Source organism: Salmo trutta, chromosome 14, assembly GCF_901001165.1.
Source record: "Salmo trutta chromosome 14, fSalTru1.1, whole genome shotgun sequence".
NCBI lineage: Eukaryota > Metazoa > Chordata > Actinopteri > Salmoniformes > Salmonidae > Salmo > Salmo trutta.
In genome coordinates, this window is record NC_042970.1 from 59,588,982 (window position 1) to 59,615,780 (window position 26,799).

Sequence of the window (26,799 nt, forward strand, 5' to 3'; positions counted from 1 at the left end):
GGAAAGTATTCAGACCCCTTGATTTTTTCCCCACATTTTGTTAACGTTACAGCCTTATTAAAAAAACAAAAGTTTCCTCAATCTACACACAATACCCCATAAAGACAAAGTGAAAACAGGTTTTTAGAAATTTTGCCAAATTTATTTAAAAAAAAACAGAGACACCTTATTTACATAAGTATTCAGACCCTTTGCTATGAGACTTGAAATTGAGCTCAGGTGTATCCTGTTTCCGTTGATCATCCTTGAGATGTTTCTACAACTTGATTGGAATCCACCTGTGGTAAATATAATTGACTGGACAAGATTTGGAAAGGCACACACCTGTCTATATAAGGTTCCACAGTTGACAGTGCATGTCAAAGCAAAAACCAAGCCATGAGGTCAAAGAAAATTTCCGTAGAGCTCCGAGACAGGATTGTGTCGAGGCACAGATCTGGGGAAGGATACCCAAAAATTACTGCAGCATTGAAGGTCCCAAAGAACACAGTGGCCTCCATCATTCTTAAATGGAAGAAGTTTAGAACCACCAAGACTCTTCTTAGAGCTGGCCGCCCGGCCAAACTGAGCAATCGGGGGAAAATGGCCTGACCAACAACACAATGGTCACTCTTACAGAGCTCCGGAGTTCCTCTGTGGAGATGGGAGAACCTTCCAGAAGGACATCCATCTCTGCAGCCCTCCACCAATCTGGCCTTTATGGTAGAGTGGCCAGACAGAGGCCACTCCTCAGTAAAAGGCACATGACAGCCCGCTTGGAGTTTGCCAAAAGGCACCTAAAGCACTCAGACCATGAGAAACAAGATTCTCTGGTCTGATGAAACCAAGATTGAACTCTTTGGCCTGAATGCCAAGCGTCACGTTTGGCGGAAACCTGGCACAGTCCCTAAAGTGGAATATGGTGGTGGCAGCATCATGCTGTGGGAATGTTTTTCAGCGGCAGGGACTGTGAGACTAGTCATGATTGAGGGAAAGATGAACGGAGGAGAGTACAGAGAGATCCTTGATGAAAACCTCATCCAGAGCGCTCAGACTGGGGTGAAAGTTCACCTTCCAACAGGAAAACGACCCTAAGCACACAGCCAAGACAATGAAGGAGTGGCTTCAGACAAGTCTCTGAATGTCCTTGAGCAGCACAGCCAGAGCCCGGACTTGAACCCAATCGAACATCTCTGGAGAGACCTGAAAATAGCTGTGCAGTGACGCTCCTTATCCAACCTGACAGAGCTTGAGCGGATCTACAGAGAAGAATGGGAGAAACTCCCCAAATACAGGTGTGCCATGCTTGTAGCCTCATACCCAAGAAGACTCAAGGCTGTAATTGCTGGCAAAGGTGCTTCAAAGTACTGAGTAAAGGGTCTGAATACTTATGTGATATCAGTTTTTTTATTTTTAATACACTTGCAAAAAAATCTAAACACCTGTTTTTGGGTCAATATGGGATATTGTGTGTAGATTGATGAGGGAAAAAATGATTTAATCAATTTTATAATAAGGCTGTTGCTAGCATGCTGTGGTTAAAGTACACAAAGCCCTACCTTTTGCATCTGTAGTGACAGTGTCTATATTATGGTTTGATATAGTCTTGTATATACCTGAACAAACACATGACATGTAAGGGATAATCAATGAGGGGCTATGCGTTCTACGGAAAACAATGAACGACGTGGAAGGAGTGTTCTACGATGTGCTAGCGGAGTGGAACTAACCTCCCATGGAGTTGCATTATTTTCCAGAGAACGCATAGAGCCCCGAGTTGATTATCCCTTTTATACCATGGCTATAATTAAACACATTTGCAGCTAAAAATGTGTTAATTTGCAGGTAGAAATGTATTCGACAGCCACTGAAGTAGCTAGCAAGTTTACTAGTTGCCTTGGTAACCAAACAACCAGACATGCTATTATGAAAATCTAATTCATCAATGGCAAATGTTTTCAATTTGACTTTTGCTTTCAAAAGCAGCTCAAACATAGAACATGTGAGGATTAAATATAGCCTTTGAATTCTACCGTGCTGATATACCGTGTCCTATATGGAAATAATGCACTCTAGAATGCCCTTAAAGCCAATCAGAAACAAGTATTTAACAATGCCATGGTATAAGTCTACATACTGTACAGTGGGGGAAAAAAGTATTTGATCCCTGCTGATTTTGTACGTTTGCCCACTGATAAAGAAAGGATCAGTCTAATATTTTAATGGTAGGTTTATTTGAACAGTGAAAGACAGAATAACAACAAAAATTTCCAGAAAAACGCATGTCAAAAATGTTATAAATTGATTTGCATTTTAATGAGGGAAATAAGTATTTGACCCCCTCTCAATCAGAAAGATTTCTAGCTCCCAGGTGTCTTTTATACAGGTAACGAGCTGAGATTAGGAGCACACTAAGGAGCTCCTAACCGCAGCTTGTTACCTGTAAAAAAGACACCTGTCCACAGAAGCAATCAATCAATCAGTTTCCAAACTCTCCACCATGGCCAAGACCAAAGAGCACTCCAAGGATGTCAGGGGCAAGATTGTAGACCTACACAAGGCTGGAATGGGCTACAAGACCATCGCCAAGCAGCTTGGTGAGAAGGTGACAACATTTGGTGCGATTATTCGCAAATGGAAGAAACACAAAGGAACTGTCAATATCCCCTCGGCCTGGGGCTCCATACAAGATCTCACCTCGTGGGGTTGCAATGATCAGAAGAACGGTGAGGAATTAGCCCAGAACTACACAGGAGGATTATGTCAATGATCTCAAGGCAGCTGGGATCATAGTCACCAAGAAAACAATTGGTAACACACTACGCCGTGAAGGACTGAAATCCTGCAGCGCCCGCAAGGTCCCCCTTCTCAAGAAAGCACATATACATGCCCGTCTGAAGTTTGCCAATGAACATCTGGTGAAAGTTTTGTGGTCAGATGAGACCAAAATGGAGCTCTTTGGCATCAACTCAACTCGCCGTGTTTGGAGGAGGATGAATGCTGCCTATGACCCCAAGAGCACCACTGTCAAACATGGAGGTGGTAACATTATGCTTTGGGGGTGTTTTTCTGCTAAGGGGACAGGACAACTTCACCTCATCAAAGGGACGATAGACGGGGCCATGTACCGTCAAATCTTGGGTGAGAACCTCCTTCCCTCAGCCAGGGCATTGAAAATGGGTCGTGGATGGGTATTCCAGCATGACAATGACCCAAAACACACGGCCAAGGCAACAAAGGAGTGGCTCAAGAAGAAGCACATTAAGGTCCCGGAGTGGCCTAGCCAGTCTCCAGACCTTAATCCCATAGAAAATCTGTGGAGGGAGCTGAAGGTTCGAGTTGCCAAACGTCAGCCTCGAAACCTTAATGACTTGGAAAAGATCTGCAAAGAGGAGTGGGACAAAATCCCTCCTGAGATGTGTGCAAACCTGGTGGCCAACTACAAGAAACGTCTGACCTCTGTGATTGCCAACAAGGGTTTTGCCACCAAGTACTAAGTAATGTTTTGCAGAGGGGTCAAATACTTATTTCCCTCATTAAAATGCAAATCATTTTATAACATTTTTGACATGCGGTTTTCTGGATTTTTGTTGTTGTTATTCTGTCTCTCACTGTTCAAATAAACCTACCATTAAAATTATAGACTGATAATTTCTTTGTAAGTGGGCAAATGTACAAAATCAGCAGGGGATCAAATACTTTTTTACCCCACTGTATTTGCACAACGATAGAAGATAACTATCTCCCTGAAAACCAGGATAATCATGTTTTTACATCTTGGAATGGCTTGAGACACCATAAGTTTGCCACCTTGTGAGAAAATAGAGAAACCACGCACCTCCAGGAGTGGATGGAGAAACTGAGGTCATGTTCATTAGAACATGCAATATAAAAGGTTTTAAAAGCATTTTGCACAAAAAAAGGTAGTCCCTCCCGGTTTGTCTGTTGTCTTCCGTTTGATGTCTAATGAACATAACCCATGTGTTTGCATCCTAAGTCTGTCCCTTTGGCTATGCCATCTGAAGACAAGGAAAGAAACTACTTCTCGCCACACCCGCTTTTCCTTTACCCTGGACTCGCAGTAAGCTGGGGGTAGAAAAAAAATAAAAGATGAGGGATTTCAGCGATTTATCCCTCTGCAGAGCAGCCGCCACCTCCATGGCTTGCTGGAAAGAGGCTCACTGGAGAATATGGACTGTGGGGGCCAAATCTAGGCCTAAGGGTGAACAAGGAGCCCAAACACTAAGGCTCTCTCGGAGGGGGCACATGGTTTGGGTAGCAGATATTCCACACTAGTACAGATCATGTGGTCCAGCAGTAACACTTTCTGCTCTAAACACATGCATGACTACCAACCAGAGCCCAATCTTCAGATCCTCCCTTTCTACTATCTGTCCCTCCCACCTACTTTCCCTTCTGATTTCAAACCTGTCTGAATAAGTTAAAGAATATGAGGAGAGTGGAACCTCACTCTCCTTCTAAGGGGCAATTTCAATCTGCAATTGATACATCCATTTCATTTATTTTTTACTTTTAAATTAATGATATATACCCATTAATTCTTGAAAAATATAACCCCAAAAATGCCTCATGAGCTTAGTTCAACTGTCGTACCCCATCAGAAACTGAAATATAAGCTTGTTGTACTCCATTGTTTGTAACCAAACACTATTTAGGCTCAAAACATGGTTAAAACTATCATTTTGATCTCATGGATGGTCAAGTCCTTGAATCCATTGATCGGTCTATGAATTTGAGAGCGGTTACATTTCTCCTGCCCCATCCCTTAGCTGGGACCCCTTTGTTGTTGTTTTGAACTGGAGATATTAAGAGAAAAAAAATAAGAAAAACATTGAGATTGAAAAACATTGAGCCAATCAAATGTGGGCTGGTGGATCATCGTTTGGGGAGAAACCAAGGCTTTCTGATCCATATGCAGTACCTTTCAGTAATAGATACACAACCTATTTATAAAGTTTATTATTAAACATAATATATGCCATTTAGCAGATGCTTTTAACCAAAGCGACTTCCAGTCCAGCGTACATACATTTTACGTATGGATTGTCCTGGGAATCGAACCCAAAATCCTGGCAATGCAATGCAATTGAGCTACAGAGGACCAACCACATTATGAATGCTCATATATGCCTACCTTTAAGATCTCAAAATAGTGGAGACAATGATAGACAGGTGTCAGGAGTAACCGGGGCAGGACGTACTGGACTGCTTCCTTAAAGCCTTCGCATATAGACTGGGGGGTTCAGAAACAGACAGAGATGAGTGTTAACTTGGGCAGGTAATACAGTGTCAAATCTTATCAAGGTATATAGACCAGGGACATGCAAACAGTGGTCTGGAGGGAAAAGTCTTATAAAGTTCTTACCTTAGGGAAAATCCACCCAGAAATGGCCGATAACATTTCTAGTATCTCAGACTATTCTGGCAATTCTCACAGGGACTTCGTTGGGAGGAATGTTTGACATTCTTTTTACATTTTAATAACTTATTTTATTTATTAAAGTGGCCATTTTATTCCCTTTTTAGACCTATACATGCCTCCTGTAAGACCTTATGATCCATGAACCGTACATGATACAGACAACATCTTGATGCAATTATACTCATTGTAGTGTGCTCTAAAATATGGAGTATGTCTAGATTCTGAATTACAATTGTTCACATTAATTCTAATTCATATTTTGGAGCACAATGACACCAAGATGTTGTCTGTATCATGTATGGTTCACAAATCAAAGCTTTTACACGAGGCATGTACAGGTCTAAAAAGGGCTTAAAATGGCCACTCATCTCGATTAAAAAAAATGTGTTTGCGATACAAATGTATAAAGCATGTCAAACATCCTTCCACACAGTGAAGTTCCTATGTGAGAATTTCCAGAACAATCGGACACCAGAAATATTTCTGGGCCTTCCTGGTGTGGACCTTACCTGGTTGCCCTAACAGTCAGAATTTAAACACCCAACTCTGCTAGCTGCACATCCAAGAATGGCCACCAACAAAAAAGTTCATGAGCAAATGCTTCCAATTAAATTCACATGTAAATAGCGCGTGATTAATATTTGTAGTACACGATTAATTCCATTCCATCAGAGCAACTCATAACTTTGTTAAAACATAATTTGAATACATCAGTTGTTTACAATGTCTCCTATGACAACAAAAACATGATGGAGTACAATGGAGTAATCAAGTCTGACTTTTGGGGTTATGATAAGAGGTGGTCAGCGCAGGGCTGGGGGGGTGTGGTCAGCGCGGGGCTGGGGGGGTGTGGTCAGCGCGGGGCTGGGGTGGTGTGGTCAGCGCGGGGCTGGGGTGGTGTGGTCAGCGCGGGGCTGGGGGGGTGTGGTCAGCGCGGGGCTGGGGGGGTGTGGTCAGCGCGGGGCTGGGGGGTGTGGCATCTGACCTGGAGGTAGGAGGCAGCTCCCGGTTTAGACAGCTGGCTGAGGAAGTGATCGTGGAAGCCAGTCCGCAGAATGTCTTGAGCATACGTCTCATAGGGGTCGAAGGCCAGCTCCTGGAAATAAAAAAGAAAGATGTATCAAATATGAAATGTGTTTTATTACAGTCGTGCTGCTGACAATGGCCACAGCCATAGGGTGTAAGTGGGGTCACGCATGCATAACAATCCCCCCAACCACACACCTACCTTGGCCAGGTCTTTGAAGCAGCTGCCCACCACAAACAAGCTGGGCTCCCAGCTTACATACACACAAACATACATACACACACGCACCAACCCCCCCCCCCCCCCCCACAAAGACAAACACACACCCACCTCGGCCAGGTCTTCAAAGCAGCTGCCCACCAGCGGGTGTGGGCTCCCCTCGTCTGTCATCTCCACCGTGTCTTCAATGAGGCCCAGCAACTTGAGGGTGACCTCGTGGATGTCCACGATGCGGCTGAAGATGTTCTCCACGTCCTGCAGGGGGTAGTAGAGAGAGGGGGAGAGAGAGCGAGAGAGGATGGGAGACAGGGAATTAAGGAAGGGGAGGGAGGCAGGGAGTTGGGGGAAGAGAGCGAGAGTCATGGGAATAGGGGGACGGTGATGGAAAGATGGGTGGAAGGGGGAGAAGGGGAGGAAAGTAATGCAGGAAGGTGGCAGTAGAGAAGTGAGAGCGGTGGTAAGAGGAGAGAAAAGGAGTGGAAAAAGGCCAGAGTCAAACAAAGTCCTGATGGAAGACCATAGATGTGCATGCATGTGCAAGTGTGTACGAGTCTACCTCCATCACTACTCACATGGTGGGAGAAGTACACAGCGTTGGAGGCGATTGGCTCGCGGAACACCTTGATGATGAGGTTGAGGTCACGCAGGTACTGTCGGACCTCGGCCATGAAGGTCTTGACCAGGTCGTAGTAGGTCTGCTCCTCGCTAGTGGACGGCTCCTCGTCCATCAGGGGGAAACCGCTGATGTCCTCCTCATCCTGGTGGAACATGTCCATCAGAACCTGGAGATGGGGGAATAGAAGCGGCCAGACATATTCTTACCAATTACTCAAAGAGTGTTACGGACCACTTTTTGCTCCCGAGTGGCGCAGCGGTCTAAGGCACTGCATCTCAGTGCAAGAGGCGTCACTACAGGTCGACCGATTAATCGGAATGGCCGATTAATTAGGGCCGATTTCAAGTTTTCATAACAATCAGTAATCGGTATTTTTGGCCACCGATTTGCTGATTATATATATATATATATATATATATATATATATTTTAACCCTTTATTTAACTAGGAAAATCAGTTAAAGAACACATTGTTATTTTCAATGACGGCCTAGGCACGGTGGGTTAACTGCCTTGTTCAGGGGCAGAACGACAGATTTTTACCTTGTCAGCTTGGGGATGCAACCTTACGTTAACTAGCCCAACGCTCTAACCACCTGCTTTACGTTGCCAAGGTAAGTTGCTAACTAGCATTAAACTTATCTTATAAAAAAAACAATCAATCAATCATAAACACTAGTTAACTACACATGGTTGATGATATTACTAGTTTATCTAGCCTGTCCTGCTTTGCATATAATCGATGCGGTGCGCATTCACGAAAAAGGACCGTCTTTGCTCCGACGTGTACCCAACCATAAACATCAATGTCTTTCTTAAAATCAATACACAAGTATATATTTTTAAACCTGCATATTTAGTTAATATTGCCTGCTAACATGAATTTCTTTTAACTAGGGAAAATGTGTCACTTCTCTTGCAAACAGAGTCAGGGTATATGCAGCAGTTTGGGCCGCCTGGCTTGTTGCAAACTGTGAAGACTATTCTTCCTAACAAAGACAGCAGACTTCGCCAAACGGGGATGATTTAACAAAAGTGCATTTGCGAAAAAAAGCACAATCATTGCACGACTGTACCTAACCATAAACATCAATGCCTTTCTTAAAATCAATACACAGAAGTATATCTTTTTTAAACCTGCATATTTAGCTAAAAGAAATCCAGATTAGCAGGTAATATTAACCAGGTGAAATTGTGTCAGTTCTCTTGCGTTCGTTGCACGCAGAATCAGGGTATACAGAATCTGGCTCGTTGCGAACTAATTTGCCAGAATTTTACGGAACTATGAAATAACATTGTAGGTTGTGCGATGTAACCGGAATATTTAGACTTATGGATGCCACCCATTAGATAAAATACGAAACGGTTCTGTATGTCACTGAAAATAATAATCTTTTCGAGATGATAGTTTCCGGATTTGACCATATTAATGACCTAAGGTTTATTATATTATAGTTAAGTCTATGATTTGATATTTGATAGAGCAGTCTGACTGAGCGGTGGTAGGCAGCAGCAGGCTCGTAATAGTCAAAGGTATATGGTTTAGAGAGAAATAGTCGACGCGTCATAATTCCTGTAATAACTTGCGGCTGAACTTGAAAGGGGTTCCTTCGTTATTTTACCGTTCATGTCTTCCATAGAGAATGTCTTGATCTACTTCAAATAAGGTCTGTGTTTTGTGCTTAAACCGCCTCGGTGTTTTGATACCCGTGTAAATCTCACTAGGTAACGTTTGTCAACATATTTTCATAAATCCACTCTACAAAAAAAATGATCTTCTCTTATATCCTATGGATATCTACACAGTTATAAAACTGGCAAGGTGGTGTAAGCCTAAACCAAACACAGACCTTATTTTAAGTTAATCTAAAAATATCCTATGGAATAAATGAAGGAACCGCTTTTCAGATTTTGCTAGAAGGTGTCATGGGAATTATGACTCGCACTTTGGTAGTCAATTCTTACCATGCCCATTATTAAAATAGGATTTCCTGCATATAGTTTTTGTTTTCAGCATTCATCACAGGTAACTTAAACTCTATTTTTATTATTCAAACAGTTGAGAGTATTTGTCTCCTAAGCAGACTCTTCAGTATCGTTGTCACTTCAGAGCTGTGTGTGTGTGTATATATATACATATTTTAAAAAAGCATCATAACAAATCGTCCGATTAATCGGTATCGGCCTTTTTGGTCCCCCAATAATCGGTAGCGGTATTGAAAAATCAAAATCGGTCAACCTCTACTACAGTCCCTGGTTCGAATCCAGGCTGATCACATCCGGCCGTGATTGGGAGGCCCATAGTGCGCCGCACAATTGGCCCAGCATCATCCGGGTTTGGCCGAGGAAGGCAGTCATTGTAAATAAGAATTTATTCTTAGCTGACTTGCCTAGTTAAATAAAGGTTCAATAGAAATAAAATTAATAGATTGAATAGTCACACAGAGAGGGACATCAGCATAGATACCAGGTTGGAGTCAATTCCATTTTAGTTCAGTCAATTCAGGGAGTAAACTGATATTCCAATTTTTTTCAGTCATTTTCTGTAAAGAAAACATGGAATTTGAATTTCAGTTTACTTCCTGAATTGAAATGGATCCCGAGAGACCCAAGCTTAGAAACATGCATGTGAACGCACAGGCGAACAAAAGCGTGCACACATTCTCGCTCATTCAGCTGGCATTCTTCATCAGCTTACGTTCAGAAATGACCCTACGGACTCCAGCTTAAGTTGTATATTGGCCAGTCAGTGTGGTTCCTGAGACATCTCACCATCTCACGCCACCAGCCATACTTAGGCCAACAACAACAATAGCATTTACAAGCCAATCTAATTTCAGTCATAGCAACATAAAAGGGGCAATCTGGGATTGGTACAGTCAATCTTGAAGAACACTAGAAATTGTTTAGTGGCACAGTGATGTCCTGCTGGGGGATCTCATAGTAGCTGATGTTGATGATCCTCTTCATAATGCATTACAACACACTGTGAAGCACAACACAGGTGTGTACTCTCACCTTATCGGCACACATGGCCACGGTGATGTCCTGCTGGGAGATCTCGTAGTGGCGGATGTTCCTCACGTAGTTCCCTGCCAGCTTCAGGATGTCTGCTGAGATGTACTCCAACACGGCCACGATGTACACCGACACCTGGTGGTCAATCTTGTACCCTAGTACCTCCTGAAGAAGGGAGAGGGATTATGGGAAAATGAGTCCACTAGGTACACATATACCTACTGTGTACTGGTGGTCCTGTACCCTAGTGCCTCCTGAACATGACCCAGAAAGAGAGGAATCATGGGTAAAAAGCAGGGTCAGTGTGGTTTGACTACTGTACAATCTGACCACCGTACTTTCAAACCAGTGGAAACGGTGCAGGCCTGAATGGTACACAGAGCGCAGAAAGTGCCGGGTAAGAATTCCTTTATGCGTTTTAGTTACATCATTGAACAGTAATTGGGCACAATAGGTACTTTAAATACTAATTAAGTCATGTAATACGGTTATGCAAGGCTCAGAATTGTATAACCGGTGTTCTTAAAATGTTGTCAATCAAGTAATTATGTTGTTGCTGCACATCAGTATGTGTATTTGTAAAACAAAGAGCACTACCAGCTCATAGCAAAAAAGGTCTAAAGAATATTGGTGGAATATTCTTATCAAGTATCCAATAAGAGACATGTTTTTAAAGTTTGCTTGGTCACTCATAAAGCATCTATATGGTTAGGTTCTTAGTTAGCATACTAAAATGTAAATCCTATCACTCCTTATTTAAAGGGGCAATAGGTGAAAGAATACAACAAAAACTTTTTGTATTCTTTAAGCATGGTCTAAATTAAGTAAATCTTTGCATCTCGGCCTCCTTGGAATTTTCCTTTTCATGGTTTGAGTGCGAGTACCCTTTGAACTCTACAGAGAACTCTACAGCCACCATTCATTCTAGCCTGAGCGCAAACCCTCATACTGTCTTTCGACATTTCTCCATAACCATCCTACAGCTTTTAACCAAAATGTGTTATTGATTCAACTGCATATTGCCCCTTTAATATCATCTAAATGAAAGTATTTGGCATGGGTGAATACATTTTGTTAAGCATCACAGGTTCATCATGGATTTTCAATAAGTGACCAATTCCACAAAACAGTTAAATGTCTCCCTCTATTGGTCAGTATAGGTACAGTGAGAAAAGTGGCCAATACTGCTCCTCGAGCTGTGTTCAGTAGGCACCGAAACAGAAAACATTTTGGACACAGAAAACCCAAAATGTGTATTTTGTTTATTGAGTCACGTTAAAAGCGGTTCAATGAATCCTTTGTCTGTTTCATAAAAATTTTTCTTAAGTGTAGAGCACAATTCCTCCTTTGGTTGCCTTTCCTTCCAGTTCTCTGCTGCCAATGACTGGAACGAATTGCAAAAATCACTGAAGCTGGAGACGCACATCTCCCTCACTAACTTTAAGTATCAGCTGTCAGAGCAGCTTACAGATCATTGCACCTGTACATAGCCCATCTGTAAATATCCCACCCAACTACCTCATCCCCATATTGTCATTTATTTATTTTTGCTACTTTGCACCCCAGTATCTCTACTTGCACATCTATCACTCCAGTGATTAATTGCTAAATTGTAATTATTTCGCCACTATGGCCTATTTATTGTCTTACCTCGTTCGCACAAACTGTATATAGACTTTTCTATTGTGTTATTGACTAAGTTTGTTTATTCCATGTGTAACTCTGTTGGTTGTTTGTGTTGCACTGCTTTGCAGTATCTTGGCCAGGTCGTAGTTGTAAATGAGAACTTGTTCTTATCTGGCCTACCTGGTTAAATAAAGGTATTTTTGTTTTTTTAAGATATCAGTAACTGGGCCCTGTTCAGGAGGATGTAACGTTAAAACACTTTCAGATATATTGTGTAGAACAGCTAGAATGGATTAATAAATGAATACATGACAGACAGTCCTATTTGCAACATTCAGGACTTTTTACCGTGCCCTCAGAAAGTACTCACAACCCTTGACTTTTTCCACATTTTGATTGTGTCACTGATCAATACACAACACCCCATAACATCAAAGTGGAATTATGTTTTTAGAAATGTTTACATATTAATTTAAAAAAATCTAAGCTGTAATGTCTTGAGTCAATAAGTATTTAACCCTTCTGTTATGGCAAGCCTAAATAAGTAAAAATGTGCTTAACAAGTCACATAATAAGTTGCATGGACTCACTGTGTGCAATAATAGTGTTTAATATGATTTTGAAATGACTACCCCATCTCTGTCCCCACACATACAATTAGTAAGGTCCCCCAGTCGAGCAGTGAATTTGAAGCACAGATTCAACCACAAAGACCAGCAAGGTTTTCCAATGGTTCGCAAAGAAGGGTACCTATTGATAGATGGGTAAAATAAAAATATAAAGCAGACATTGAATATCCCTATGTGCATGGTGCAGTTATTAATTACACTTAGAATGGTGTATCAATACACACAGTCACTACAAAGATAGAGGCATCCTTCCTAACTCAGTTGCCGGAGAAGAAGGAAACCGTTCAGGGATTTCACCATGAGGCCAATGGTGATTTTAAAACAGTTACAGAGTTTAATGGCTGTGATAGGAGATAACTGAGGATGGATCTTCAACATTGTAGCTACTCCACAATACTAACCTAAATGACAGAGCAAAAAGGAAGCCTGTACAGAATAGAAATGTTCAAAAACATGCATCCGGTTTGCAGTAAGGCACTAAAGTAATACTGCACACAATGTTTGCAAAGAAATCAACTTTATGTCCTGAATACAAAGCGTTATGTTTTAGGCAAATCCAACACATCACCAAGTACCACTCTCCATATTTTCAAGCACGGTGGTGGCTGCATCATGTTACGGGTATGCTCATCTCGGGCAAGGACTTGGGAGATTTTTGGGGATAAAAAGAGTATAGCAATATAGCTAAGCACAGGCAAAATCCTAGAGGAAAACTTGCTTCAGTCTGCTTTCCAACAGACACTGGGAGACAAATTCACCTTTCATAAGCCCAAATATACACTGAAGCTGCTTAGCAAGACGACATTGCATGTTCCTGAGTGGCCTAGTTAGACCGATTTTCAAGCTGATTTTGACAAGACTTGAAAATGTCTGTCTAGCAATGATCAACAACCAATTTGACAGCGCTTGGAGAATTTTTTGAATAATGGGCAAATACCGTACAATCCAGATGTGCAAAGCTCTTAGAGATTTACCCAGAAAGACTCACCGCTGTAATCGCTGCCAAAGGTGGTTCTAACAAGTATTGACTCAGGGGGTTGAATACTAATCTAATCAAGATATGATTATAATTTGTTTTTACTTTGACATGAGTATTTTGTGTAGATCCTTCACAACATATGAAAAATGTTTTTGGGAAAAAAAAGTCAAGGAGTGTGAATACTTTCTGAAGGCACTGTACATCACTGAATACACCCAGCTGTTTCCTCAGAGTGGTTCACAGCTTGACTAATGTACTTGGCGCTGAAGACCGAAGCTACATCCTGACCTTACATGTCCCTTCATTATGATTGGTCTAGTCACCAGGGTCATGTTCAGTAGGCACAAAACGTTTTAAAACAGCAATGAACTACCTGAAATCAGGGTCCAACTGTTAACTTTTTCTTTGTAAATGCATTAGGGTCATGCAGGGCCTAGGTTGATATGCTTGGTCTGTATATATTCAGCTCGTAATAGGCTACATTTGGTTATTATGGTATGTACTGTATTAAAAACTAATATAATTTAGCAATGTTGACATTGTATTATTTTTGCTAGTATGTTCACTATTGAAGTTTTACTTTTGTAAACCACTTTCCCTAAAATAAATAAGCTTAGTGAGTAGATTGATGAGCTCTTCTTTTTACTCTGGACAGCTCACGTGTGCCGTGTGAAGGCATCAACTCATGTAGTGCGAGTGCTCAAGAAGTTCTGACTTGCGAGGAGCGTGGTTGAATTAACGGCCAATCATTTTGCTCAAATACAAATAGCATGACTTTTCAGTGTGTAGTTTTCAATGGTTTTCAATAGCAGACTGCGACACAGCAGGTAAACTGGAACGACAAAATGCGCGGAGAAGATACTGCCCCAACATGTTTTTACTGGCCAGCGGGCCATCATTAATGTCGGATCCTGCTGAAAGTGTCCAGTAAGAAACGTTCATTTTCGCTTTCCATTTCAAATTGCTTTGCCCTACTGAACATGACCCAGAGACATTTGGGATTATGGGTTACCTTGAGCAGCGGGTGGATCTTATCCACCGGCAGGGCCAAAGGATTCCTCCTCTTCCTCTTTTCGATGGCCGCCTGGGCGTCGGCGATAGCCCACTTATCGATAGGGTGAGGGAAACTCTTCTGCACTCGCTCCTGAGGGGAGAAAAGGAGGGAAGGAGTGAGGGAGATTGAGACCTCTTCAATAGTGCAATACTTTTGACCAGAGCCCTATGGGCCCTTGTCAAACGTAGTGGACTACATAGGGAATAGGGTGCCATTTGGGCTGCAGTCAGGCCTTACTTATCTCTTATTTACTTGAATTACATATTTCCTGGTCCTCTGTTGATGCTGCATCCATAGGCAAAGCAAACATGCCCCCTCCTCTTTCAAACTGCCCTATGACACTTGACATAAGCATTTCCATGCATTCACCATTGTTTTATTGTCGCAGACGTTTCACATGGGACTTTTCCCTTAAAAAGGGATATCTAACAGCTTATGTCAATGGGAGGACGGGTACATGACATGTACATGTCAAGTGTCATGTCACTTCTGCTGCAGGCACTACCAGGATGTCCCTCCCTTGACGTATGAGTTAGGCTAAGAGTTACTGTAACCCTTTAAAAAAAGGGTGAGAACTACACAATACATCCACAGTTAACGGAGGACATCTTCATAAGCACTACATAAAAAGTCATAAGCGCTTATGTCAACAACTTCAAGTTGACATAGGCTTTCTGAGGCCTAGGCATTTACAAAATGTTTGTGTTGTATATTTGAGGGAATCAAACATTTATGTTGTGCTTACAAAGGTATTAAGGAGCTCTTTATGAATGCGTTATGTAGTCCTTATGTAGGGAACATACATAGTACACAAACAATACAAATTTCCCGCAATCAGTTGGATTCAATGGGTCACAAATTACAATATACACAAGCACAAAGGAGTGTGGTCAGTCACCAACCCAGGCAGGTCAAGGGTTAAAGTTCACACAGACAGGGTCACAGGGAGAGGTCAACAGAAAGAGAGAACACAGAACTAAGGGAGGAGTAAATATGGTAAAAAGAGACCTTTTACGGCCATGGACCGTAAAAAGCACCTCCGGATTTCACGTGATCCGTCTGCTCGCAAAAAATGAGTCAAGGTGGACAAAACAAAAACAAGAAGTGAAAACAGGTTGGCCATCTAAAACATGGACTGAACAAAGCAAGATTTCAGATGTTTTCTGCATTAGCTCATTTCAGTTATCATTGCAGGAAAGCAAAAAGCAACAGTGTGATGATGCGCAAGAAAACGTTCTATTGTTCAATGACATAAAACCAAACAAGATATGAGAATGTTGTGAGTTCTGTTCAAATGATTGTCAAAGCAATATGAGTAAAAATACATGTCCGTAAATAGCTTAACTTTTCTACCTGTCACTTTGGGTAAATGGATTGGATTTGTAAGAATTACAAATGGATGAAAACTGAGTTTTATCTCAGTGCAAAACAAACCGTCTAAAGTACACCATGACCTGAGCTTAAAAGAAATTAACTTCACAAACACTGATAATTTCCCCTTTTTGGGTGGGCACATAAAATTAACATCCTCTTTTTCTACAACCCTGACTTCACCAGCTGTCAATAAAAAGTGTGTCTGCTACAGAATAAAATGAAACTAAATGCTATGCTGTGACTGTGAGGGACATTAAAGCGGCAATCAGCAGTAGAAACAATAACAAAGTGGACTCCCCGCCCCGGTAAAAAGCTGAGGGATGGGGCTAGAGAAATGTAACCAACCAAATTCATAGACAGCGCTATGGATGCAAGGACTGGCCATCGATGATATCAACATTATAGTTTTAACCATGTTTTGAGGGTATATAGTGTTTGTTTACAAACATTGGAGTAAAACAAGCTTATATTTTGGCTTCTGATAGGGTACGACAGTTGAACTAAGCTCATGAAGCATTTATAAATTATATTCTTCAAGAATCAATACGAACAAATCATAAATTTAAGTCCCAAAATTGATGTATACGGAACCAAAATATAAAAAACGTAACTTAACAATTTATACGATTGTACTGAGTCACAGTCCATAAAAGGAAAATCAGCCAATTAAAATAAATGAATCAGGCCCTAATCTATAGAGTTCACATGACTGGGAATACAGATATGCATCTGTGGGTCAAAGATGCCTTAAAAAAAAGGTAGGGGCGTAGATCAGAAAACCTGTCAATATCTGGTGTGACCACCATTTGTCTCATGCAGCGCGACACATCTCCTTCGCATAGAGTTTATCAGGCTGTTGATTGTGGCCTGTGGAATGTTGTCCCACTCCTCTTCAATGGCTGTGCAAAGTTGTTGGATATTGACGGGAACTGGAACACACTGTCGTACACGTTAATCCAGAGCATCCCAAATGTGCTCAACAGGGGACATGTCTTGTATTCAGGCCATGGAAGAACTGGGATATGTTCAGCTTCCAGGAATTGTGTTCCTTACGACATGGGGCCGTGGATTATCATGTTGAAAGCACTCCACACTGCCCTTTCCCACCTGGACAAATGGAACACCTATGTGAGAATGCTGTTCATTGACTATAACTCAGCGTTCAATACCATAGTGCACACAAAGCTCATCACTAAGCTAAGGACCCTGGGACTAAACACCCTCTGCAACTGGATCCTGGAATTCCCTATGAGCGGCCCTCAGGTGGTAAGGGTAGGCAACAAAACATCTGCCACACTGATCCTCAACACGGGGGCCCCTCAGGGGTGCGTGCTTAGTCCTCTCCTGTTCTCCCTGTTCACCCACAACTATGTGGCCAGGCACGACTCAAACACCATCATTAAGTTTGCTGATGACACAACAGTGGTAGGCCTGATCACCTGCAACGATGAGACAGTCTATAGGGAGGAGGTCAGAGACCTGGAACTGTGGTGCCAGGAAAACAACAACCTCTCCCTCAATGTGAGCAAGACAAAGGAGCTGATCGTGGACAACATCGACGGGGCTGTAATGGAGCAGGTCGAGAGTTAAGTTCCTTGGTGTCCACATCCCCAACAAACTATCCTGGTCCAAACACACCAAGACAGTCGTGAAGAGGGCACGGCAACACCTATTCCCCCTCAGGAGACTGAAAAGACTTGGCATGGGTCCTCAGAACCTCAAAAGGTTCTACAGCTGCACCATCGAGAGCATCCTGACTGGTTGCATCACCGCCTGGTATGGCAACTGCTCGGCATCCGACCGTAAGGCGCTACAGAGGGTAGTGCGTACGGCCCAGTACATCACAGGGGCCAAGCTTCCTGCCATCCAGGACCTATATACCAGGCGGTGTCAGAGGAAGGCCCAAAAAATTGTCACAGACGCCAGTCACCCAAGTCATAGACAGTGCTCTCGGCTACTGCATGGCAAGTGGTACCGGAGCGCCAAGTCTAGGTCCAAAAGACTCCTTAACAGCTTCTAGCCGCAAGCCATAAGACTGCTGAACAATTAATCCAATGGCCACCCAGACTAATCACTTTACCCTTACCTACATGTACAAATTACCTCGCCTAACCTGTAGCCCTGCACATTGACCTGGTACCGGTACCCCATGTATATAGCCTTGTTATTGTTATTTTATAATAAAAAAATATATATATGTTTTTTTAACTCTATTTCTGGAACTGCATTGTTGGTTAAGGGCTTGTAAGTAAGAATTTCACAATAAGGTCTACACGTTGTATTCGGCGCATGTGACAAATACAATTTGATTTGATTTAACAATGGGCCTCAGGATCTCGTCACGGTATATCTCTGTGCATTCAAATTGCTATCGATAAATGTAATTGTGTTCGTTGCAATTGTGTCACCCTGGTGAAGACGGCGACCACGCAGATGAGCTTCCCTGAGACGTTTTCTGACAGTTTGTGCAGAAATTCTCCGGTTGTGCAAACCCAAAGTTATCAGCTTTGCGGGCGGCTGGTCTCAGACTATCCCGCAGCTGAAGAAGCCGGTTGTGAAGGTCCTGGGCTGGCATGGTTACACGTGGTCTGCGGTTGTGAGGCCGGTTGGACGTACTGCCAAATACTCTAAAACGACATCGGGGCGGCTTATGGTAGAAAAATGAACATTCAATTCTGGCAAAAGCTCTGGTGGACATTCCTGCTGTTAGAATGCCAATTGCACACTCCCTCAAAATTAGAAACATCTATGGCTTTGTGTTGTGTGACAAAACTGCACATTTTAGAGTGGCTTTTTATTTTCCCCAGCACAAGGTGCACCTATGTAATGATCATGCGGTTTAATCAGCTTCTTGATATCCCTCACCTGTCAGGTGGATGGATTATCTTGACAAAGGAGAAATGCTCACTAACAGGGATGTAAACAAATTGTTGCACAGAATTTGAGAGAAATATGCTTTCTGTGCATATGGAAAATGTCTGTGATCTTTTATTTCAGCTCATGAAACATGGGACCAACACTTTACATGTTGCGTTTATATTTTTGTTCAGTGTAGCAAATGCTGATTGCCCCTTTAAGTAGAAGTAGCCCCCATCACTGGTCAAGGGTCAGTTTATTTCCCAGACGATAGGTTACATGAGAGGATCAGGGGAACAGTTGTCTGATCCTAGACCTGTGATTTAGAGGCAACTTCTACCTCGCCACAGTTCATTGATTTGTTGTTGATGCCCTGAGGAACTCCAAAAGGGAAGGCCTGCTCACTGTTTTTCTGCTTCCAAACGGGATCGTTTAATAATACAGCTTTGACAACACAATCACAACGATTCAACTTAATTGTGATTGAAATGTGATTTTATCACCTGGACCTAAGCTTCAGTAAAAGATTTGAGGGCAAAACAACACTGAGCACACATTCCCCTTTTCTCTATGTAAAGGACCTTTTTGTCCAAAGCTCCTGTTACTGCTTTGGAAGTTTGTAAGACCCCCTCTGTTTACACTCTGTAAAAAAGGGGTCAACAAGGTTTTAGGTCCAGACACTGTTGCACTATTGACGGAGATCCTCACCTCCACGTCCTGCACGCTGCGTGGCTGTGCCTGGCAGAGCATGCTGAGCAGCAGCAGGATCAGCTCCTCGATGTACTGCAGCGCATCCTCCTGGGACGACAGTTTGGGATGTACCTGGCTCAGCACCTTCACAGAGAGAGATGTGTATTAGTTCAGTATGAGCTGATTAAAAAAAAAAATTTTTTTTAAAAAGGTTGGATCGGTAGAAACGTGGTAAACATGTATTAGTTCAGTATAGGTTGAGTTGATTATCATTACACTTTTTTAAATGTTTTATAAACTGTTAAAAAGCTCAAGGTGCATCTATCTGGCTCAGCACCTTTACACAGAAACTAAGAGAGATGTGGCTTGGCTACTAGTTCAGAATAGATTCCCACTGGGCCCAAACTGGTTGAATCAATGGTGTTTCCATGGAATAGAATCTACTTGGAAAAATTCATCAACGTAAAGGAATTTAGAGACATTTTGTAATTTTTTCACCAAACTTTGAACCTAAATCCAATGACACAGTTAAAATGTTTGTCGATTCCACGTTAGTTGAAAACTCAATCAAATGTAAATCAAAACTAGACGTTGAAGTGACGTCTATGTTTAAAAAAACCTTGGGGTGCAACTGGAGAGATATTTTCTAGTGTAGTATAGTTTCACACTTAGTCCGTTTTCAGCCAATTTTTGTGAACTCAGTGCGGTTCGCTTAATTTTTTTGTGCCGTGTGAACACTCCAAAGGAACTTAGACCCCTCAAAAGAGCACACCAAGCTGAGACCATCGCGAGAGGTGGTCCGAATTCGGTTTGCTTGAATTCCGTGGTTTGGTTCTCTTTTTAGAGCAATGTCAACAAAGCTCCCCAAGTTTGCTTGTCATTATTTCCGCACCACACACTAGACTACTGCAACACTATTTCCCCTGCCATAAGCCCTCACATTGGTGCCACAAAAGAGAGAAGATGAAGTAACCGTTTACTTGACCCGCAGAGTCATAACACATTATTCCACGGTCATAACCATGTCATGTCCTAACAGTTGACATAACACTGTCATGACACATATTTAGACCTGTTGTGACTGTTATTTTATGTCTGTTATGAAACCTACATAAGAGTGGAAGGGAAACTTCTTGGCAGAGAAAAAACTTATTTGAATAAATGTGGGTTCTGACACTTCAGGCTAGGGTCCTTTTTCCTCAATTTCCGCTTGACTGACGTGCCCAAAGTAAACTGCCTGTTGCTCAGGCCCTGAAGCCAGGATATGCATATAAATTGGTACCATTGGAAAGAAAACACATTTCGAAGTTTGTTAAAATGTTAAAATAATGTAGGAGACTATAAAACAATAGATATGGTTGGAGAAAATCCAAAGAAAAACCAACAGGAAATTATTTTTTTGAGAGCCCATGCTTTTACAATGGAAAGTATAGGGAAATATTTAAATCTAGCTCCCAGTATGCAATTCCTATGTCTTCCACTGGGTGTCAGCCCTCTATGTTCAAGGTTTCAGGCTTGTTTCTTCCAAAACGAAAAAGAATGAGTTTTAATACTGGGACACACTATTGGAAATTCGTGTTTGGGCGCGCAAGGAAGACAAGACGCACCTGTTAATATCGGTTTCCTATTGAACATACTTCTTTCCGTATGAAATATTATAGTTTGATTACATTTTAGGGTATCTGAGGAGTCAATAGAAACTTATTTTGACTTGTTTTAACAAAGTTTAGTGGTAGATTTTTGGATTCCTTTCTCTGCATGTTGAACGAGTGGATTACTCAAATCGATGGCGCCAACTAAACAGACTTTATGGGATATAAAGAAAGATTTTATCTAACAAAACAACACTACATGTTATAGCTGGGACCCGTTGGATGTCAAATCAGAGGAAGATTATCAAAAAGTAAGTGAATATTTAATCGCTATTTGTGAATTTATGAAACCTGTGCCGGTGGATAAATATTTTGATTTGGGGCACCGTCCTCAAACAATCGCATGGCATGCTTTCGCTGTAATGGCTACCTTAAATCAGACAGTGCAGTTAGATTAACAAGATTTAAGCTTTCAACCGATATAAGACACTTGTATGTACCTACATGTTTAATATCCATAATTTTTATGATTATTTATTTGAATTGCGCGCCCTCCAGTTCACCGGAAGTTGCGGGACGCCTATCCCAGAGTTGTTTTAAGTAGGTGTCATAACCAGCCACATAATAACGCACTATATGTCACAACAGGTGTAAATATATTGGTTATGACAGCTGTTATGACATGTGACATGGTTATAACACATTATGACACGGTCATGACACTGGGTGTCAAGTAAAGTGTTAGAAGATGATTTGCAGATTCATGGAAAAAAATAAGAGTTGTTCTTGGATACCGATTAGCGATTGTCAAGGATGCACAGAAATTCCAAATGTGTGGAGTTTTTATTCAGATTATTTGTTTGCAATATGTGATCTATAGGCTAAAATAGCTTCGTACGCCATTTATTCGATTGTGGGGTTTGAAAAGTGAGAGAAGAGAACATACTTGGTGAAAATCAAAACCTGGGGTGTAAAACACTCTCTCTCAAAGGGGCAGTAGCATACATTCAGTATACAATTTTCAATTACAGCATTATTTAATCCGCAGTTATTCTTCTATTTATTCTGTTACCTATAATATTTACATGTTAATAGTATCTTCTGATTGCATTTAGTTAAAAGATTAGACATAATTGCAATCTATTAGCTTACAAAATGTATGTAGACAGTGGTGTTAAGTACTTAAAGGAAAGGTTCACCTATTCTGAATGCTATATTGTTTTTGTGCATCTCCGAGTGATGTTCTATCGATACCCTGGGTGATTTCATGTGTATCGGAGTTATTGGCGTTCAAGCAGGCAGAATCCGGACGGTATGACGTAGCACTATGACAAAGTTGCACTCACTACACTGGAAGGTAATAGGAATACTACCTTCAAATCGCAAAAACATCTACCAACCTACTGCCTATGTCTAGTGTTTGATTTAAAGCCAACCATGGGCTGTGTTCAAGGAGTTTAGGTCTATGTTATGATGTGCATGTTCTGCAAGAAAAAAAAAATAAAACGTGGATTTCTCATTTGGACCACTCAAAAACAGACAGAATACAATAATAGTCAAGCTTTCAACCGATATATATCTACCACTATATATATATATATATCTTTTTTTATGTTTTATTTTTTATTGTGCCTTCTGGTTTGCTTTAAGGAATTTGAAATTATTTATACTTATTTTTAATACTTAAGTATATTTTAGCAATTACATTTACTTTTGATACTTACGTATATTTAAAACAAAATACTTTTACTCAAGTAGTTTTTTACTGGGTGACTGACTTTTACTTGAGTGTTTTTCTATTAAGGTATCTTAACTTTTACTCAAGTATGACAATTTGGTACTTTTTCCACCATTGTAAGTAGGTATATCTAGCTGTCTGATCAATTCTGATGGAATGGCTTATCCTGCACTTTGTAAAAACCCAGAGTGCATTCAGGGAATGTTGGAAAAAGCTTATGGATCCTTTCTAAACTTAGCAAATGTGAATACAAAGAGGACCCAGACCACAAAATTGGTGAAGTGAACTGGCAAGAGAGTTGAGTCCTCATTCAAAGGCAAGGGCAGTGTGAATACAAAGGATTTAGTTATTTAGATTTTTTTTTTTTGCCCCGGAGTTCGCGTTAAAGAGGACTATGAGAAAATACCTTTCGTAAAAATTAAATAAATAGGGATTTCTCATTTGGACCACTCGAAAACAGACAGAATACAATAATAGTCAACTTTTTACTGAAAGTAGGCTAGACTTCACAGTCTCAGAGATACTCAGAGATAGGATGCGGTGGAATATAATGTAAAGAACAAAAAAGACAAATAGGCTTGTAGTGTGGCTCCCCTTTAGAAATGGCCTCTAGATACACATTTGCAAATTGCAACACAGCCCACTAGTATTAGGCATACCAGATTAAATGCAAATTCAGAGTGCTGTGTTCACCAGTACCTAGCCTACTCAAACACATTCTTACTCTGGATAGGCCCATCTGCATTCCAGTCAAGTGCACTCCATCATAACAGTCAAGTCACTGTATAGAAAGACCTACATGAGGAGTTCTTGCAGAACATGCACATCATAACATAGACCTAAAACTCCTTGAACACAGCCCATGGTTGGCTTTAAATCAAACACTAGACATAGGCTACATGATTATTGATGAAAGCTATTTTCCAAGTCAATTCATATATTTCAAGCAGGAAATTGCTATTTAAGAACTCATTATCCCAAACTAATTTTGTGTTGACTACTGCCGAACTCGTGCCCACTTCATGCAGTCACTCAAACAGTGACAAACATGACTAGAAAAAGAGATGACCAGCGATGAAGGGTTGTCGCTACAAACATAACCATAGAGACACATTACTCTAACTATAAAGACACATTACTCTAACGTTGAGGCCCACCTTTTGGTCCTGCATCTCCTAACCATCATCCATTGAGTTGGTACAAGACAATACATCAATCTTAACTTTATGGCTGGTAATGGGTCAAATACGTTAGGGGAAAAGTACACAATTAGGCTACTTGAGTTGAGGTTGGAATAAGCATACATTTGCGATTGTAGCTCGTGGAGTGGGACTACTGCCTCTAAAGCCGTGTCCCTGGTAACTGACTGAGCCCAGTGACGAGAGCACAGCGTAGACACTCCGGTCTCCTCAGTTCGCCTCGCCAGCCGAGGCCTCCTATCAGAGCATGACTAAGCAAGCTCTAAGAGTCTATACTCCCCTCCTCCTCTTAGAGAGGGCACGGTCTCTACTCAACTCGGCAGCTCCTCAGAGGCAGAGAGGGAGGGAGAGTTACAAAGGGAGAGAGTAAGTGTGAGCGAGAGAGGGTGTTTTGGAACTGAGGTCAGATAGTGATAAGATGGAGACCTTAGAAATAGTTTTACTTTCTATTTCTATGAATATGCCATTTCATTTTAAGGGAGAGACTGCATAAACTAGTAAACTGAGCGCTAAAAATGGTGCAGAGTGTGAATAAAAGAAAAAAAGGCACAGATGGCGTGAAAAGCAAAATGAAAGGGAGGTAAGTAAAGAGGGGACTATAACCCACTGCAGGGATCAGCAACTAGATTCAGCCACGGGATGATTTTCTCAACATAATTACTAATTATTTGTAGACTGCAAATTGACCGCAAGAAGCCCAAACAGATATATTTGACTAAAACATAATACATTTCAAACCTTGCTTACATTTGTATGCAATTACACGCATCTCTCTATTAGGCATGGGAATACTTTGGAACAGATTACCTAAATTAAAATCACTTGGAGCTGACTTCCTGCTGCTAACAGTCATTTATGTCCAACAATTAAAATAAAATAAAAAACTAAATACAAACTCCAAAATACATACAGTAACAGTAAAGTTTACAGACCTACTCATTCAAGGGTTTTTCTTTGTTTTGACTATTTTCTACATTGTAGAATAACAGCGAAGACATCAAAACTATGAAATAACACATATGGAATCATGTAGTAACCAAAAAAGTGTTAAACAAATCAAAATATATTTGAGATTCATCAAAGTAGCCATCCTTTGCCTTGACAGCTTTGCACACGCTTGACACTTCACTGGAGCAAGAAATATGGTGGAAACCAATTCGAGCCCATGACAAACACCAATTCAACAAGGAAGTGACCAAGTGACAAAACTTCAGATAGAAAGGCAGAGAATCGGAACGTGGCGAAAACCGTACTGCAGCTGAAGTGCAATCTTCTCCCATCACAAGGCAAAGAAAATGCCCATCTTCTATGGAAATACAGAGGTTGCTGTACTGGGTCTATAAAGCCTGAATGTTCTCTAATGCCTCCATTACACACACACACACACACACACACACACACACACACACACACACACACACACGGCTCCTCAGGGAACCATCCTCCTCAGTGAATTTAATAGAAATAAAACTAAATACTGTCTTGGAGTGAAGGTCTACAGTAGCCTCAACAGCATTCTGTAGTGTAGCACCATGGTGTAGCTAGAGGACAGCTAGCTTCCGTCCTCCTCTGGGTACACTGACTTCAATAATAAACCTAGGAGGCTCATGGTTCTCACCCCCTTCCATAGACTTACACAGTCATTATTACAACTTCCTGAGGACGTCCTCCAACCTATCAGAGCTCTTGCAGCATGAACTGACATGTTGTCCTTCCAATGAAAGAATCAGAGAATGACTCCAGTACTGAAAAAATAAGCTACAGCTAGCTAGCACTGAAGTGCATAAAACGTGGCGAGTAGTTGACTCAGAGCAAGAAAGACAGTTGAACAATTTTGAACATCAATTTCTTCAAAAATTAAGGAGAAGCGAGAGTGAGATATATGGTTGGATGTTTTTTTTTACTTTCACTTAGCTATCGAATGCAGCTAGCTTGTTAAGCCTACTCAAACAGAGAGGGATGCCATGTTAGCTAGCTGGCTATCCAACACTGGAACTCTTCCAATTCAAGCTTTTGGTTTGATTAATTTATAGCCACCGGTGTAACTGCTAAACTGCTTCCTGACTGTACATTGTATTGCATGACTGTAGCCGGTTTAGTAACATGTGAGTTCTAGCAGCTATGTTGACTATGACGGGACAACGATGTAGGCTGTGTATAGCGGCCAGCGGTCCTGATATGAAGGTTTGGCTTGGAAAGGTTTTTTCGCCTGGTCAGACAGCTGATGTGTTGTGCATTGAAGTCCACAAGCGATGGGAAAAGGTGATAGGAGGAAAGCGAGTCGATAGTTGCGAGAAGGAATTATATATACAACGAGCAAAGTGAGCATGCTATTTTTTTTATGGCTGCTACGAATGTGAACTGTGTCTGCGTGTGATCAAGGGTGTATTGATCCCACCGATTCGGGTGAAAAACGTTCCTTAAAATGGAAGCGGGATGAACATACCTGAATTTGTACAATAGAAACTCATTTGTAACTGTTGGACTAATGATTACACCCTAGATCAGCTAGATACAGGCAAGAGTGTGCAAGGCGGTATTGAATGCGTCACTGTCTCGCACCTTAATTACTCAAATTTCTCTTGACTGGTTTACCTACGTTGTAAACTTTGATTCATAGGCTAGGTTGAAGCAATCTCATGATGGGTACAGGGAAAATGTGAGTAGCATATAGGAGCCTAAAACTATCGACGTTACATTGAGCTGGGTGAATGGAACATGAACGAGTCATCCAATATGCTGTAATAGAAAGACAATGCTC

General features: G+C 41.4%; 1 protein-coding gene across 2 annotated transcripts in view; it reads right to left on the reverse strand.

Moving 5' to 3' along the window:
- Positions 1–26,799, reverse strand: part of sos1 (son of sevenless homolog 1 (Drosophila)) — a 70,438-nt gene that overhangs the window by 36,713 nt on the left and 6,926 nt on the right. For both annotated transcript variants that reach the window (XM_029776579.1, XM_029776580.1), the window contains exons 2-8: positions 19,528–19,653; positions 14,548–14,679; positions 10,302–10,466; positions 7,241–7,450; positions 6,780–6,923; positions 6,408–6,518; positions 5,135–5,233 (exon numbers count right to left, since the gene is read on the reverse strand). In XM_029776579.1, coding sequence (XP_029632439.1) covers positions 5,135–5,233; positions 6,408–6,518; positions 6,780–6,923; positions 7,241–7,450; positions 10,302–10,466; positions 14,548–14,679; positions 19,528–19,653 — 987 coding nt within the window. The remainder of the gene's footprint in view (positions 1–5,134; positions 5,234–6,407; positions 6,519–6,779; positions 6,924–7,240; positions 7,451–10,301; positions 10,467–14,547; positions 14,680–19,527; positions 19,654–26,799) is intronic.